Source organism: Chrysemys picta, chromosome 5 (genome assembly GCF_011386835.1).
Source record: "Chrysemys picta bellii isolate R12L10 chromosome 5, ASM1138683v2, whole genome shotgun sequence".
NCBI lineage: Eukaryota > Metazoa > Chordata > Testudines > Emydidae > Chrysemys > Chrysemys picta.
Genome location: NC_088795.1, coordinates 42,422,252 through 42,439,832, shown reverse-complemented (window position 1 = coordinate 42,439,832; position 17,581 = coordinate 42,422,252). Strand labels below are relative to the sequence as shown.

The 17,581-nt window shown below is 39.5% G+C and overlaps 1 protein-coding gene across 25 annotated transcripts in view; it reads right to left on the bottom strand.

Annotated features, from left to right (window-relative positions):
* BLTP1 (bridge-like lipid transfer protein family member 1) overlaps nt 1-17,581 on the bottom strand; it is a 241,267-nt gene that overhangs the window by 67,124 nt on the left and 156,562 nt on the right. For 23 of the 25 annotated variants that reach the window (XM_042860071.2, XM_065596329.1, XM_065596316.1 and 20 more), the window contains 8 exons: nt 14,166-14,341; nt 13,342-13,517; nt 11,975-12,681; nt 9,396-9,641; nt 8,950-9,043; nt 7,181-7,231; nt 2,657-2,863; nt 2,263-2,501 (listed from right to left, as the gene is read on the bottom strand). In XM_042860071.2, coding sequence (XP_042716005.2) covers nt 2,263-2,501; nt 2,657-2,863; nt 7,181-7,231; nt 8,950-9,043; nt 9,396-9,641; nt 11,975-12,681; nt 13,342-13,517; nt 14,166-14,341 — 1,896 coding nt within the window. The remainder of the gene's footprint in view (nt 1-2,262; nt 2,502-2,656; nt 2,864-7,180; nt 7,232-8,949; nt 9,044-9,395; nt 9,642-11,974; nt 12,682-13,341; nt 13,518-14,165; nt 14,342-17,581) is intronic. The other 2 variants (XM_065596317.1, XM_065596335.1) reach the window with 1 other exon arrangement.

The following is a 17,581-nucleotide window of genomic DNA, read 5'->3' as shown; positions in this document are numbered from 1 at the left end:
CCACATCATTAGGAATAATTTTTGAGAGGCATGGCCAAATAGCTGCATGTTTGCAGTTTTGCGAATACGAATTGGAGGATGGATTAGAGATGTATTATGTAATGCACTAGTTCTCAAACTTTTGTACTAGTGACCCCTTTCAAATAGCAAGCCTCTGAATTCAACCCCGCCTTATAAATTAAAAACACTTTTTTATATATTTAACATTATAATAAATGCTGGTTGCAAAGCGTTTGGGGTGGAGGCTGACAGCTTGTGACCCCCCATGTAATAACCTCGTGACCCCCTGAGGGGTCCCGACCCCCAGTTTGAGAACCCCTGATGTAATGTACCATAAGAATGGAAGGAATGTTTGGACAGCTGGCCTTGGTTTAAAGTGATCTTGCATATAAGTTTTATTGTTATTATAACTAGAAATGTTTTGATAAGAGATGATAGGAGAACTGGTGGTTCACTAAGAATTACTATGGTGACATACTAGAAGTCACTATGAGTTATGTACTTTGTTTAAGTTAGCTATAAAAGATTAAGCAAAACAATACATTTTGGAGCAGTCAGAGGAAGTTTTTCTTTGAGTTAGAAGCTGACCCCTAAATTCCTCATCAGCTGAACGGAAGGAGGGCCCCTGGAAGCCTGGCTGTTGATTACTCAAAACCATCTCAGACTTTGGGTAACTATAATGTTTGGGATGCTCTGAACCTATACCTATAGCATATATGGTTGTGTGTGCTTGAGACCTAATAAAAGAGTAGTTTTAGGTAAAAGCACTCTGGTTATCAATCAATCATTTATCAGACAGAGGAGCTGCATCCCCATTGATTTATTCCTGACACTGCCAGGAGAGAAACAGATAAGCTACCGCTGCTTTGGGTTCTGAAAACCCTGAATAACACCACTAAAGATTTTCGCAGTTTGTTGGCATGGGTGCTCCAATGACTTATGTGGTCAGTTTGCAACTAGTGTACACAGCAGTGTTTTTTGATGAATCAGCATGAATTCTGTTTGGTTTATTAATATGCTTTTTATTTCACAGAATCACAGCTTTGGCTAGTAGGTCCTGGCAGCAAGGATTTCAAACCTCACCAAGGCAGATACTGGTTGTGACTGGTTCTCCCAAAAATCACAGAGCCTGGGTGGGTTTGGGACGCCTCCACTCTTCCCTTAAGAATTAGACATCAACACAATTTTCTCAGGAAAAGAGGTTGGATTTGTGGGCAAACCTGAGCCATCACTATGAGACCGGGGGTTCCTAGGCAGTAGGCTGTTCTAGGTTGCAACCCATGATAGACCTTGGGGTAAAACAAACTATGATAGGGAGTTGTTAAGACCTGGGACAGTGATGCTCAGGATATGCTCAACCTATAGGGAGAAGGCAAGTGAATTGATGTTCTTCCTGGTTTCACTGCTGCTAGGACAGGTTGCCCAAGAAATTATCCTGTTATGGAATTAATGAAGTTGCAGCCACTTGGTCAAAAATTCCAGATCTTTCTATCTGTCCTCATTGGCCTCTGCCTTGTGCAATTATTCATTATAACAAAATCTGCTAGAATTAGCCTCCTATTTTATTTTAATACACTAAATAGTCATATCTGCAGGATTGATTTTTACTATATTCTAGTTCCTTATTAATATAAATTCTCTCATACCAATCTGTTTGTGAAAATTCATAGCCACAAGGACAAAGGATTAAAAAAGTATTATTATCATAACTGAATAGGAATCCATAATGCCACATTTGATCTTTTCTAGTGAAATTAATGTTAAAAAGTGACCATGATCTTTTCAAAGTTTCATGGAGTACTGTTACCTGCACAGGCCCTGGCTTCCAACTGTCCCTGTGTGTGCTCAACCCCCACTCAGTCCCAGGTCCCGCGCCCCTACTTCACCCCTTCCCCCAAGCTCCCACTCCTGCCCCCAGGTCCCGTCCCTACTCCACCCCTTCCCCCAAATCCCCACTCTGCCCTGCCTCTCCCTGCCCCTACTCCACCTCGTTCCGCCCCCTCCCCCAAGCGCACCCCATCCCGCTCCTCCCTCTCCCTCCCACTGCCTCCTGCACGCTGTGGAACAGTTGATCCACTACAGGTGGGAGGTGCTAGGAGGGAGGGGGAGGAACTGATTGGCAGAGCCACCAGCAAGTGGGAGTGGGAGGGGGGAGGGAGGCAGGAGAGAGGCTTGGCTACCGGTGGGTGCTAAGCACCCGCTAATATTTTTCCGTGGGTGCTCCAGCCCTGGAGCATCCACGGAGTTAGTGCCTATGGTTACCTGTCATTCCATGACTTCTCATTCTTCCCATCTTATATTCTGCTTTTAGAGATGGCAAGAGTGCTGCTCCAATAGCTATACCATCTATCATGGCACTGAATTTAAGAACTATGGGCTTCTTCTCTAAGCCTTCTGGCAGTTGTGGAAATTCATTGGTTTCAACTGGAGTCTGATTAACACTTGTTGGTGTCTTTTCAGAGGGCAATGGAGTTGCAACATCTTCTTTTGCAGGCTGTGGCCTATTTAGAAGAAGAGATACCAGAAACAACTATTAGATATCCTAATGTATTCATTATACAGTATTGGCCTGATTCTCCCACAGAGCAGCATTAGCCCGTAAGAGGATAGAAAATAAGACAGGTCCATACAGGATGGCAAATAAAGCAAAACTTACGCTGTTGATGGTTGTCTGATGAGGTCTGAAATCTGTTTGGAAAGCTGGTGAGAACTGCGCACCATCATGCTGTGTAGAGTGGCAGGGTGTTGAGGAATGTTGATGCTGATAGCTCCCACTTTCAACACTGCAGCATTATTTGTTTTCAATCCTCTTTGGGCACTATAAAGAGCCTGTGATTTGGCAATACTGCATTTGACTACAGTTCTAACAAACAACAAAATATGATTATTTGCACCCTTTTCTCAAAATATTTTTTAAAAATATATACATTGATATAGCTTTTCAACAACAAATTAGCTGAATTATCAAGTATTCAGATGAACACACTTGTATTAACAATTTATAAACTATATACATGCCTACTTAGTTTCTATTTATGCACACGCAGATGCAGTACATGCTGTATAAGCAACTATCCAATTTATGCAGTTTATTATATTTAACCAAATTATAAGGCATGCATAGCAAAATGTCCATTCAACTATTATAAAAATGAAATAAGATAATTTGCGATTACACACAATAGACTCCATACACACACTGAACACAATTGTGATTCTGTATCACCTATTTCATCCTCATTTTTCTCAAGAATTTTAAACCATCTTCTATAGTGACAGCTCCTCAGAGAGACTTTATTTTAACAACTACTAGACTACTGGACAGGATTCTGTCTCAATTTGTAGTTAATATGTAGCAAACTATTTGCTTTTTTGGTGTAGGAATATTCAAGTTTAAATGGCTCTAACTTCACAAATGTAAACTTCAAACTACACTAATTTCAAAGGTGTCATCATATAATACAGCTGTGAAAGAAACACAATTGCACTATGTGTTTGTAATTCTAACAGTGTTTTTCCATCTTCAACAACCATGCTATAAAAAATAACAAATCCATGAGTATTTCTCATCTTTGTGGTCAGTTACTGGAATTTTACTCAGAGAAGATTTCAAGTACTATGGTTTACACCGGGGTTGGCAACCTTTCAGAAGTGGTGTGCCAAGTTTTCATTTATTCACTCTAATTTAAGGTTTCACGTGCCAGTAATACATTTTAACATTTTTAGAAGGTCTCTTTCTATAAAAGGGTGTCATAAGGAGGAGGGAGAGAACTTGTTCACCTTAGCCTCTAAGGATAGAACCAGAAACAATGGGTTTAAACTGCAGCAAGGGAGGTCTAGGTTGGACATTAGGAAAAAGTTCCTAACTGTTAGGGTGGTTAAACACTGGAACAAATTGCCTAGGGAGGTTGTGGAATCTCCGTCTCTGGAGATATTTAAGAGTAGGTTAGATAAATGTCTATCAGGGATGGTCTAGACAGTATTTGGTCCTGCCATGCGGGCAGGGGACTGGACTCGATGACCTCTCGAGGTCCCTTCCAGTCCTATAATCTATGAATCTATGAATAAGTCTATAATATGTACCTAAACTATTGTTGTATGTAAAGCAAGTAAGGTTTTTAAAATGTTTAAGAAGCTTCATTTAAAATAAAATTAAAATGCAGAGCCCCCCAGATTGGTGGCCATGACCTCGGCAGTGTGAGTGCCACTGAAAATCAGCTCGCATGCTGCCTTTGGCACGCGTGCCATAGGTTGCCTACCCCTGGCTTACACTATTATGGTTTAATACATATGATAGGAATATAATTTAGAAGAGGCAATATATTAGCAACATAGTTTGCCAATTAGTATAGAATTAAATTTTCAACTTTCATCTCAGATGATCTGAGCAGCAATTTCTTCTCAGGGGTATAACTAATATTCTTCACTGTATTAACATTATAATGATAAAGTTAAGAGGAAAAATGGGATTTAATTTTTGGGCAACCTAATCTCACAGTATTTATGTAATTATCTTCACAGGGTTAATGTTAAAGTAATTAAAAGTTATTTCAAGTGTTATTCTCCAACACTATGCCCAAGGCCTAGCTAGCTCAAAGAACCCAAGAGGTGGGAGTACAACAAAGGCAGTGTTTTTTCTGCTCATAGCAGAAGAAAACTGTCACTCTAATTCAATTAGAGGCCTTCCAAACATCTGTTCTAACACTAGCTTAACAGATTAAGAATAGATATTGCTGGGAGTTGAAAGAAGTTCTTGTTCAGGATCCCATGGCTAGAAGGAAGGCAGCAGCTTTAAGGGAACCAGATCGTCATTGATTAAAATTCAGGGGTAGAGAGGGTTGTTTAATTTTATTATAAAGTGCTCTCACAGAAATGTGGAAGACACATTTCCAAGGAGGAAAAGTCCCAATTTGTTCATTAATGTTTTCAGAACAGTATTAGGCAAATATGCTTTCCTTCAAAAGTGGGTATGTGTGTTTTGTTCTAGCTTTTAAAAATATAAAACACATATGGGCCAATACAAAATAATACCACTCTGTTTACGTTAGCATTCCCATACATCTCATTCCAAGCAGAAATTAACAGGGGGGCAGAACTACTTTCCATACCTATGTCTTTCCCTCAACCACTCAACACTCCAGCACCATAAGGCAACTAGCTGTGAGTCAGCCCATAATACATTCCTTACATCAATGTTTCAAAAAATTGATTCAACTAGCTGTTCAATCATCAGTGTAACTCTCAGCACGAAGGAACAATGAAGCAGTTTCCCCAATCTATGCCAAGACACCAACACAATCATCCACTAGACAATTTGCTGAAAAAGTAAGTGTCATAGTCAGCATTAAAATATTCACTGTTCAATTCTATGATAAAAAAATTCCCAGTTTAAAAACAACATCTGAATGCACACCCTGTCTTGGTGCTGAAACATGAGCAGTATTTCTAATACAATTTAAAGAAAACTAATGTACCAGAAGGGCGGGGGGGGGGGGGGAGGGAGGGAAGAAGCACAGAAACAAATACAGATCCAATAGAATTAAATTAAATGATAGAAACTCACATTTCATTGGTTCCAGACTTGAAGCTCAAAACTCACATATCTAGACTTCCTTTATATCTAACAACTAGGTTAACCGTGCTTCCTGGGCAAATACTTAATTTTTCATTTAATTAAAGTATATTACTATAAGTGTCTGCTCTAAGATGCTGCCAACATGGAAAGCAGGTGTTCAGAACACTTAAAACACCATCCTATTCATACTTAACATGCATTATACATCTAACAAAAAAATGTATATAGCACTAGAGCTAGCTCAATATTATTCAAATGTTACTAAACAAACACTGAAGCTATTCACCAAATAATTCATTCAAGTAGTAGTTTTTGTGGTATTGGATCAGTTCTGTAGATTGTCATTCTAAAAGGGAACAGCTGGAAAGTGATTTGGCAAACAGGAACTCATAGCTCTATGGGAAAACCTATGGAAGTAGGCTGAAGGGGAGAAAATTGCTGCAAGGTTCCATTCTGCAGTACTTCCTAAACCAGTTAAACTGGCCTGAGGAAGAACTGGATGGGAGAAGGAGGAAGAGGGAAAAGATGGGAAGGGTTTCCCTACCATCAAACAGGCTACAGTGCCAGCCCCCAACCCCCACAGAACTTGGGGGAAATTAGAAAGGAGAATTCAGCAGCAGGCCAGCTGTTATCTACATGGAGGCTCCATGCCATATCTGTATCCCACAGCATTATCCCCACTCCTCACATCCCCAGACTTCTGCATATGGAGTTGCCCCACAAAGGTATGTGGGGTTGATCAGCGGTAAGAAGGGACTCCCCACCAAGTAGGTGTTTTGGAAAATACAGTTTCTGCCCATATTTACATTTTTGCCCTGATGTCTGCAGAGTCAATGAGAGACAGAAACTTGCAGGTCTGACCACTATCCTACTTCCCACCCCCAACCTTTTTTCTTGGTGTGAAGTCCCAGAGTTGTGGAAGACCTTCTTTGGGTCTGAGGACAGGGGAAAGGGAGGAAGTGAACATGAAGACAACATAGTCTATTTCTATATGGGAGGGGGAGACCCATGGGCACAGGGTCCCCTGTACATGTGGAAGTTAGGGCGTGGATTTGGAAGTGCTGTAAGTTTTAAATAGAACAGTATCTTTTAAAGATAACTAATGTGTGTACTTATAGTTTCAAATATTATTTAATTATTAGATGCAAGAATAAAGTAAGTAAAGACAAAGAGCCCATAGTGAAGTTAAAAAGAGTTATGTGACTGCAGTCAATAAGAGCAGGCCCACAGTGGGATAAGAATGGTCTAATTAACCTGTTCTCTTTACCTGGATCAGCACCATTTCATATCATTAAAACATATAATAGCAGCGTAAAGAACAGCCAAAGAATTAGGCTTTAATAGTTATTAAAACCAGTCTAGTTCTTCAGCAACTATAGCACAGTGCACACAATTGAGCAAAAGGGTAGACTGTTCAATGAACGCCCATAAATTTTCTTAATATAGAATTAGTGGACCATACTAACTAATTCAGAGTCTATTGTTTGGTAAGCTAGAATGTTATGAAGCAACAACTGGCTACACTCAAACACAGTAATAATGCAGCCTTTAACTACACGGCACAATGTTAATTGCAAGTCCATTAAACATAATAATATGACATACAGAAACTCTTGTTTGGCTGTGCTTGTTGGAGATGTAGGAAAATCCTCCAGTCTACAGATGAAGATTGAAGAGAAAGCAAGAAAAACAAAAAGCAAATAAAGAATAAACATTCATGCAAAATTAGTTAAATACTCGTAACCCAGAATATGACAAATTATCTAAAAATATATTAAATTTTAACAAGTTGACACTATGGTTTTTAGAAACTTTAGTAATTTTTCCCATTTTGTTGCATCCCTATTTTTCTGTGTGCAAGATCAGAGACACTGCATTGAACAGAAACATAAATTTCAGCCACCTTCTAAAGTATTCCATGGCTTACAGTTTAGAGCTTTTATCTACACTTGTTAAATATGTATGTACATTTAGCAATTTGGCTATGGACAATATCAATAGTAGGGGGTTTTAGTACAGAAAACAATATTACAATATTTAGTTAGAATTTATATAGTGTAGAGAACTGGACAAGAATTATTTTAAAAAATGAGACATGAGTGACTTTTCACATGAGACAGCCTCCTTAGCCATCTCATCATTATGCACATTTTAAAGGCCAAAGTAGCATACTGAGGGTTACCCAACTAACATTGAGAAACAGCATGAAAGTGATTTACATTATGAAGAATTTTAATTTTATTTGTAGTGCTCTGCAACTCAAAAATAAAGAGATTCAAATGGAAAGGAAGTAAGAAAAATAAGCATGCACTTCTAACCTGAGTTTGTGAACATAGCAAAAGAGCAAACTACATGGATATTGAGCAAGTCATTCTAGATGTTCATGCTTAAAAGGTGATATTTTAAAAATTTGTCAGTTGTATGGGGTAAAGAACAGACCTAATAGAAGTAAAGTAATTTAAAAGACCATGCAACATGAGAGGTCAAAAAGTTCATCCTTTATGAAGCAAGAAGATCTCATAAGGGAAGAATCAGCATTAAAAGATTAAATACTCTGATTTAAGAACCTCTATGTATCATTCAGCGAAATTTCTAAACTTTAAAAGTAATTATTATAAACATTATAGAAATAACTACAGATACAGGTAATGTCATTTAGTCACTGTGTGTTCACAAAGCAGGAGAAAATTGCTCAAGAAAGCTATGATTTTGTGAAAAAAATATTTTTATTCAATGGATCTATTTCCTACCATTTTTCACAATCCAACCATTCATTTATTTAGGCACTGATCCTGCAAACTCTTCTGCACACCCTTTGCTAATGGGCGTAGACCTACTGAAGTCCACAGGAGTATTCATATCTGTATAGTTAAGTACATGCCTAAGTGTTTAACTGATTGGGGCCATAGTTATAGATGACTGTACGTTCACCATAGCCCAAATACTGCTCATTGTACTCACATGAGTAGTCTCATTAACTTTTATGGAATTATTTATGTAATGTAAGCAGGATTTACTCCAAATACAAATGTTTGCACTGTATATTGTCTGGGCAAGAAAAATGGCTCTCACTATAAATGCTGTCATGAAACAAAAATAGTATGCTTTAGTTAAAAAACCTTCTGTGTCTGTATCTGTAAAAATTAGTTTTAGGAACCAGACTTGAGACCCATTCCAACAATCAGCTCTACATGGCTGCCCATAGAGCTCTACTGACTTAAAGGGGACTGTGCATGGATTCAGACCTCATTATAAGACCAGGGCCCCAGCCTCCACAGTAAGTCCCATATATTTCTCTGTACGTACAGCTGACGCTCCATTTCTATACAAATGTGTTTTTGTTATTTTTAAATTGTTTTTGGCTTCACACTCACTGGATATTTGGTGTAATTCCCTCCAGCAGAACAATGTTAACACCACCTATATGAGCAGTTGCACAAGTCTCAGTCATCTTTTGGTGCAGAACATCTTTAAGAGGAAAGAGAAAATACTTTAGAAATATTGGAATACAGTAAAATACTTCCATATATGTCAATTACTTGCCAAAATACAGTACAAGCTAATGTAAACATCACAGTGTTTGATAATTGTATTAAATAGTCTCACATTTAAACACTATCTGGTGAAGAAAAGTTGCAAAAATGTAAGCTACACTTTCATTTTCTAAAGTATTTTCATTATATTTCAGTTTATTGAAGTTTTAAATAAGTTTACATAAAATATTGCTTATGTAACATTTAGGTATTTTTACACACATCTGCTGTTGCCTTGCTGGAAGATGTTTACTAAGTGAAAGAAAAGCAAAAAGTTACTACGCCACCTTTCATTTTTTCTTTTAGTGTGAAACTTCCATGAATCCTCTTCAGCTCTGATTCCATTGTTAGTCCACCAATATCTGCTTCAAGGTGTGTGCGATTCACCATGCCTATTCCAAAGACTATTAGAGTCACGTGCTGAGGTTCGGAAGTAACCAGACTGCGTTTCCTCTGTGTCTTGCTCAAGCTGCTATTGTCCTGTTCATTCTCAAACACAACTCTATATGCAGGTTCAGTAGGACTCCGAACACCTGCACAAATATATACCAATTATTCAGTGAGAATTTGAGTAAATTATCTATTGTGAAATCTATTTAAATTTGTATTTGAAACTAGGAATCTTTCCTGTATAAGAAGGCGATGTTCTGGCTAACCATTGGTATGTCACTCACATCAATCCAGTAAGATTGTCACAACTGAGCAAAAACCAAGACACTAATGATAAAATAATAAATATAACTACTGATGATTTCATTATTGTACTGCTAACAATTGCTGATCCCTTTGAACTAAAAATATTTGCTGAACGTTACAGCCTAGAATGAGGATTTAATACACTGGCATGACTATTTGGCCACATAGCAGTTTTCATAATGAGCAGCAGCCATTGTGACTAGTTATTAGGCATAGCTCCCTCCACTTACAAAGTGGTATGAGTGATTTAGACAGGTAACTCTCCTCCCCCCCGCCCTCCAAAAAACAAAAAACCAAGAAAAACAGGAGAAATTTGCCCCCTTGGAATATTTCATCTTTAATTAGATTTCCTTAATATTTCTGGTTAGTTTAATGGCCAGAAAGTTCTAATAATTTAGTTTTGGAGGAAAAGTTTCCTTTTAAACACTTTAAACATAACATTAAAAGAAATGTAATAATGGAATTTACATGTAGAGAATTATGGATATTATCATTTGTCAATTAAATGGATTTCCCTCACTTCCTCCATATCTAGTGGAAGCACTGACATCAATATAACACTTTGCCCTGCTTTTAGGTTTTACATTTTAAATAATATATTTTTTTTTACAAAATGCAGTATAGAAGTCTATGACCTATCACTTGAAGTGCCAAACACATTTCTGATGATATATAATTCAATAATAAATGTTCATCAACAAAAAGTAATTTAGACATAAGGCCAATACTCAATTCTTAATTCACTTTGTTGTGTTCAGTGTTCAAATATACTGCAGTATACATGGGAAGATCACCCAACTTCTAAAGCATTGGAAGAAATGCTGTCCCCAATGAAGTCAATGATAGTTTGATATCAATGGAACAAGTATTTCACCATCTTTTCTTAAATTTAGACTTTTACAAAGGTTCTGAAGTTTTTCTCTTTGAAGTGACTGAGGGCTCATCTATACAGGGTGTCAGTACACACCAATGGGGTGTAAATTCTAGTTTGCATCAATATGTTGTCTGATCCACTGGCCTGTGTGGATCCTGCTGGTGTACACTAAAAGTTCTGTAGTGCATTAACCTAATCCTTTTTCACACAGTATGTGTGAAACATAAGACTATTTGAAATGGGACTCCAACCCAAGCCCTGAGTAAAAATGACCTCCTTACTCAACTTCTGTTCCTCCTTTGTATTAAGAATTATACCTACTCACTTTAGTAAAACAGAAGCACTTGCATCAGACTTGCAAAGCTAAAACATCTATGGGAAAGCAAGCTGGAGTCTACCCTGTTCTCACCTGATCAACAGAATTGTTAACTAAGTTTTAACTATAGAGACAAATGCACAGTGCAACCCAAACGAAGACAACAAGGCTGCACAAGCATACCAGAGAGCAAAATCTGAAAACAATTGAGCTGAACAGGTACCTAATGACAGAATTTGGTATCAAATTTGGAACAGAATGAAACTAGCTTGACTTTCTAATATCACATGGAGTTTGTAGAGTTGGCAAATCAGAAGTTTACTTGCAAACAGGAAACATTTTGTTTGGAAGTCAATAAGATGCCAACTTGAACTCAATAATTCCATTTTACAGTCATTTTTCTGAACAGAACTACACAAATACTGACAACTTTTAGTAAATCATTTAGGAAAGAATCTTCCCATTTGTAAAATCTATCACAGGAGTGGCCAACCTGAGCCTGAGGAGGAGCCAGAATTTACCAATGTACATCGCCAGAGAGCCACAGTAATCCGTCAGCAGCCCCTGTATCAGTTCCCCCGCTACCCCGCTCCCAGCGCCTCCTGCCCACTGGCAGCCCTGCTGATTAGTGCCTCCCCCTCACTCCCCACAACTCCTGATCAGCTGTTCTGTGGAGTGTAGAAGCCTCGGAGGAGGCGGGGCGGAGGGGGAGGAGCGAGGGCACAGGAGGCTCAGGGGAGAGGGTGGGAAGAGGTGGAGTGGGGGCAGGGCCCATGGCAGTGAGCACCCCTCAGCACATTGGAAAGTTGGCGCCTGTAGCTTCAGCCATGGAGTCGGTGCCTATACAAGGAGCCGCATACTAACTTCTGAAGAGCCGCATGTAGCTCCGGAGCCACAGATTGGCCACCCCTGCTCTATCAGAATCCAGTACTACAAAAAACGGTGTAAGTTAAATTATTTTCAACCCTAAAACATCTCACCTGTTGGCCCAAAAGTTTCAGACGATTTTTCTAAAATCCCTGTTGGATCAGAGATAAGTGAATAAAAATTCAGCAGTTTATACATATTTTGCCAGCACTCTGCAGATGGCTCACTCTGTTCTGACACTGTAATGGAATCTGAATCATCCATATGGATGGTCATGTGATCAACTACATCCTTTGAACCCTTCCTGGATACTTTAGAAGTTCTTCTTTCTGATCTCCCCAGAGAATTCTTGTTTCGAGATTCTTTTTTATTGTTCTCACTATTGGTTCTTTTGTTCTTTGCATTGTTTACTCTGCTGCCTCCATTGATGCTTCCTCGGGAGCTGCGGCTAAAGTCAGAAGAGCGAAAGTCTCTATGTTTACGGGTTTTAAAGGTAGGTGTTGGAGAGGCTGACCCAGCAGTGTATCTGCTAAGTTTGATGTCCGTCTGCGTGGCTTTAATATCGTCTATCATTGTACTGAATTGATGAATAAGCCGAACCAGTGCCATATCTACGTGTTGGCTTATGGACTGGCAGGAAATTGTAAAATTACAGTGAAAAGTATTATAGTAACGCTTGTTCAGGTCATGAAAAGAAAGGGCATTGGTGGAGTTTTGGGGTGTACACATTGACTTCTCCATTACAACAGCACTAATGCTAAAAGTTTCCAACATCAATGCCGGTTTGAATTCAAGTGGGGGAAGATTGACGGCTCCTTGCCTGACAGAAAAAAGATAAAAGTTAAGGATTTTTAAAAAAGAGAAGGCCAGCATTAAATAGCTTTTATATAAAAAGTTCAATAAATTAGTAATATAACAACATTCAGTTCCTTCAGGAGATCACCTCTGTGCTATTGTTTATTAATTTTTACTATACAGTTTGTCAATATTATACAATATATTGGCTACACAGTTCAATATTTTATTCTATGAAATGTGTAGTTTGATATGTAATTTGTCAATTTTACCATCCAGTTTTGTCTAAGAAGTTTTGCAAACAAGAAGTAATATAGTTTTATTTAGTAAATGACAATTACATTACAGGGTTGGAACATCCTAAACCCTGTTAACATCTCTACCTCCCATTCCCTTAGCCCCAGCTCTTCTCTCCAACCTTTCCTGTTGTAGACCTCAAACCTGCATAAGCAGCTGGATCTCTGAGGTTGCACCTATATTTCTAAAAGTGAAATATGAAGATATCAAAATGCTTTGGATGTAGCTTTTCCAAGTGAAAGTAAATTAAAACTTAATGAAAGACTGTTTTCCCATTCTGTGAGGATGTGTTTCAGAAAGTCAAACCGAACTTGCAACGGTGAAAAAAGCAATTACTGTACTCTTACACATATATATAAAATTTAAAAATAAATATTTGATAATATACCTTCGTGCTCTCTTGGTTTTTCTCTCTTTTGTTGTATCTGAATCAACAATGTCTGCCCTGAGACAGTCCAAAGTCCCTGAGAATGAAAGATACTCTCCGAAATACATTCTATAGCATAGTGGCACTGCATCTTGTGACTGAATTCCTGTATGGCTCAGAAGAGGTTTGAAAACAACCTATAAAAATATAAGATCTCTGAATTAGCTCTGTTGCCTGGAGATTTCTTATATTTCTGTTTCCTTGCTTCAGAAATGAGTTTTATTTTTTTGTAATTATTTATCATAAATCTAGGATAGTTGTGATAGGCCCACTATATACATTGTAAAATAAAAAAGATTTTCCTTTTAAACTTAATTCAATTTGTATTGCTGTTAAAAAGTACAAATCCAAGATTTAGACAGAGAAGCAATGTAGTGAACCTATTTCTTCCAAAAAGCCCAGTAAAATTCCTATGCAGCATGTTTACCTCAGCTACTGGTTGCTTTAAATTTAAAGCTGGATGAGGGGGTTCCATCCAATTGCAGCCCCAGCTTTCTGACTGGACAAGGAAATAAGTCTGCAGAGGAAGACCCTCCACACAAAGGACCCAAATTCAGTTTATTAAAAATCCCCTAGCTCTTCAGATTTAAAGGAAAATGCCCTCTTAGTCCTCACTCATGAAAACATTAGGAGACTCTCACAAAGCTTGCTTGGGACTTCTGTCCCCACAAGGTTATACTGTTGGATACAATACAAGGTAGAACAATATAATCACCTGACGTTTTACTTTGTTTTATCAAACATTTTTTCCTCCCAACAAACTCCAAAACTCATTAAATACCCACCTGCGCATCTGCAAGTTGAACAGCAGGAAATCCCTGGTTACCCTCTTCTACACCTGCAATGTCATCCTGACTGGTGCTATGCTGAGAATGTGTCCCATCCAAAGTGTTCTGGTCACTAGACAGAACTGTATTGAAGTCTGAAGCAGAGGGTATTGTAGGAAGATTGGGTGCAACACCTACAAAATAAATCCCTGTATGAACACTCCATAACACCCAGCAAGTCATAACACTAAGTGAGTCTACGTTGTCTAGACAAAGAATAAAACTCATAATAAAAAGGATAGTTATGTAGAAACAAGTGGAATATTCAGAAGTCAAGTTGTAGCCTTGTTGATCCCAGGATCTTAAGAGAAACAAGGTGGGTGAGGTAATATCTTTTATTGGACCAACTTCTGTTAGTGAGAGAGAGAAGCTTTTGAGCCACCTAAAGCTTTTCAGTCCTCCTTCTACTGACCTCAGAAGAGCTTTGTGGGGCTCGAAAGCTTCTCTCTCTCTCTCTCTCTCTCACATTCAGAAGTTAGTCCAATAAAAAGATATTACTTCATCCACATTGTCTCATTACAAGTCAAGGTTTTTACTAGGCTGCTAACATTAGAAAAGAGCTTTTCAAAGAGTGCTTTGAGTTACCATGTATCAGAGGGGTAGCCGTGTTAGTCTGAATCTGTAAAAAGCAACAGAGGGTCCTATGGCACCTTTGAGACTAACAGAAGTATTGGGAGCATAAGCTTTCGTGGGTAAGAACCTCACTTCTGAAGTGAGGTTCTTACCCACGAAAGCTTATGCTCCCAATACTTCTGTTAGTCTCAAAGGTGCCACAGGACCCTCTGTTGCTTTTGAGTTACCATGACATTTAGTGTATTTAAGTATCTACAGCTAACGTCAACAAGCTGATCCTCAGAGCATTTGTGGGAAATAATATACCATACTCGTATTAAATACTGAAAGCAAAAATAAAAATAAATCTCACCCAGATCAAAATATAGGATTTGCTGGCCTAAAATGTAAAGCTTCCATGAATTAGTGAGCCTGAGGGACATGTTTGGAAAATAATCCTGTTACAACACAATTTATTATTACAGAAAACTCAACAAAAAGAATGATTGCTTACCTTGATATAACTATTGTTTTTTGAGATATATTGTCCACATGGGTTCTATTCATTGCGTGCACACACTGCATGTACACATAATCAGATTCTTTTTAGGCAGCAGTGCCCATTGCGGCCACACGTATGCTGAAGCTGTCCTTATGTCCCCTTCACTAGACAGCATAAACGGTGGAAAGGGCCAAACATCCCTCAGTTCTTTTGCCAGCACAGAATCCCAGAGGAGGAGAACTCCATAGTGGCAGGTAAGGAGGGCGGGTTGTACAATCCATGTAGGCAACACATCTTGAAGAATCATAGTTACTCTACGGTAAGTAACCAATGTTTATTATTCAAATGTTTGCCCGCTTGGATTCTATTCTTGATAACTAACAAGTTTTTGTCTGTTTGCTTGAAAATAGATAGTAGCAATCCAACTGAAACAATGGCTGGGTCTACTTAGACATGTGGCTGCTGAGACGAAAGCAGGTGGGAGACTAAGGGAGTCAGCCAGCTGAGTTTTCCAGCAAAGAAAGGCAGGAAGGTAGGATATTTTCCCTTAACTTGAAACCAACTCTACAAGGAAGAATCCTCAATGGAAGGAAAACTGCACCTCGCCAGCAGCACTGCTAGCTCTTCTTCTGCCTGCACCTGTAAGGGCCCTGATGGCTTCTACCCAGGTCCTGGTCTTGACTTGCTGGGAATGTAGACTGCACGTTCCTTCTGAAGAAAGCCAGGCACGGGGAACCACCCAGTAAGAGAAGCATCTGTTGTTGGGGTCCCTCAACAAACAAGAGAGCTACAGGAGGGGGTGACTCATTTGCATAGTACCCGGGAGCACTAGGACTTCATCGACAGAACACACTTGGAAGCATCTGGGATGGAGGATGATAGCTGATTACAAATGACTTCAGCATCACCAGAGGGGAAAAAAAACAACACCTGCTTTAAAGGCAGGAGACGGCTGTTGGCTACCCTGGGCATTAAACAGTGCACCCCTCAACCCCCACCCCAGAACCAGATCCTCTGTCAATTCGAGGTCAAGAATCAGTATGCTGTACTGGCTACAGGAGGAAAGGAGAAGACCCTGCCAATGGCGGAGGAGGAGAAGACACCTGCCGCCAAAGCTGTGTGTCTCATGGCCACTGGTGCCCAAGAAGGGGATATAAAGTGGTGGTTGTAGGAAAGTCCCTTCTGAGGGAGATGGAGGCATACATTTACCAATGTGACACAATGTCCTGGGAGGTGAGCTACCTGCCTGGACCCTGCATAAGAGATATTACAGGTTGCCAAGGTTAATCCGTCCCTCTCATCACTACCCCATGCTGCTTAGCCATGACCCTTAACAGATCAGCTGTGACTACAAGACTCTTGGAGCGAGACTGAAGGTGTAGAGGATGCAAGTGGTGTTCTTGCCTAACCGCCCAGTTGAGGGTAAGGTTCCAGGCAGGGACATGCACATCCTGGAGATGAATGCATGGCTGTGTAGATGGTGTTGATCGGAGGGCTTTGGCTTCTTTGTCCTGGCTGTTCTAGGGAGGACTTCTGGGAAGAGAAGGGGGTCTATCTAACCAAGAAGGGGAAGAGCATCTTCACACTCCAACCCATCAACCAAGTGATGTTTGGAAGCACGGGTTGTTGGGGCTTTCAACATCAGTAGTAGGTCTTACTTAGGGAAGATCCATCTGACCACTGGTCTGGCCAGTCTAACTGCTCTGAAGAACATAAGATACATGAGGGTTCTCAGCCAGGGAGACCAAAGATCCTGCAAGCAGTGCACTACTGATACCTGGCATGATAAGGTGCTTGGCTGAAATCCCTTATCCCTCTGAGAGGGAAGAGCAGGTACTTGAAGCCATTTATGTGACACATCATCTGTCCCCACAGACTTGGGGTCTGCTTCCCTGGTGAATCATTTCTTCCTATTGGCAAACAGGTTGACCAGCGCATGTGCAATTGGGTTGAAGACTTTCAGATAAGGCACAATTCCCAGTTGCTGACATTGCAATGCCTGAGCTAGTTTGCCTTTTGCTTCAGTTCCCCTTTCATGGGAGGCTTCCACTTTCCTATCAGTTAGATACTTGGAGAAAGAAGTCCTTTTGAATGGAATAACCATATCCTTTGCTACAGATGCTACATCGACCTTAGACACATCTCTGAGAGCATTCTTTGACTCTGGCAGTTTGTAGAATCTGAGAACATGCCTATGAATGTGTTTAATTTTTTCAAGGGATTGGCACTCATCCCTGATTACTTCCTTGCATGATAGATACAGGGGAACTGCTGCCAGGGGAGAAGGTTTAGAAGGGAAATATTTGCTCTGAAGCTTGTC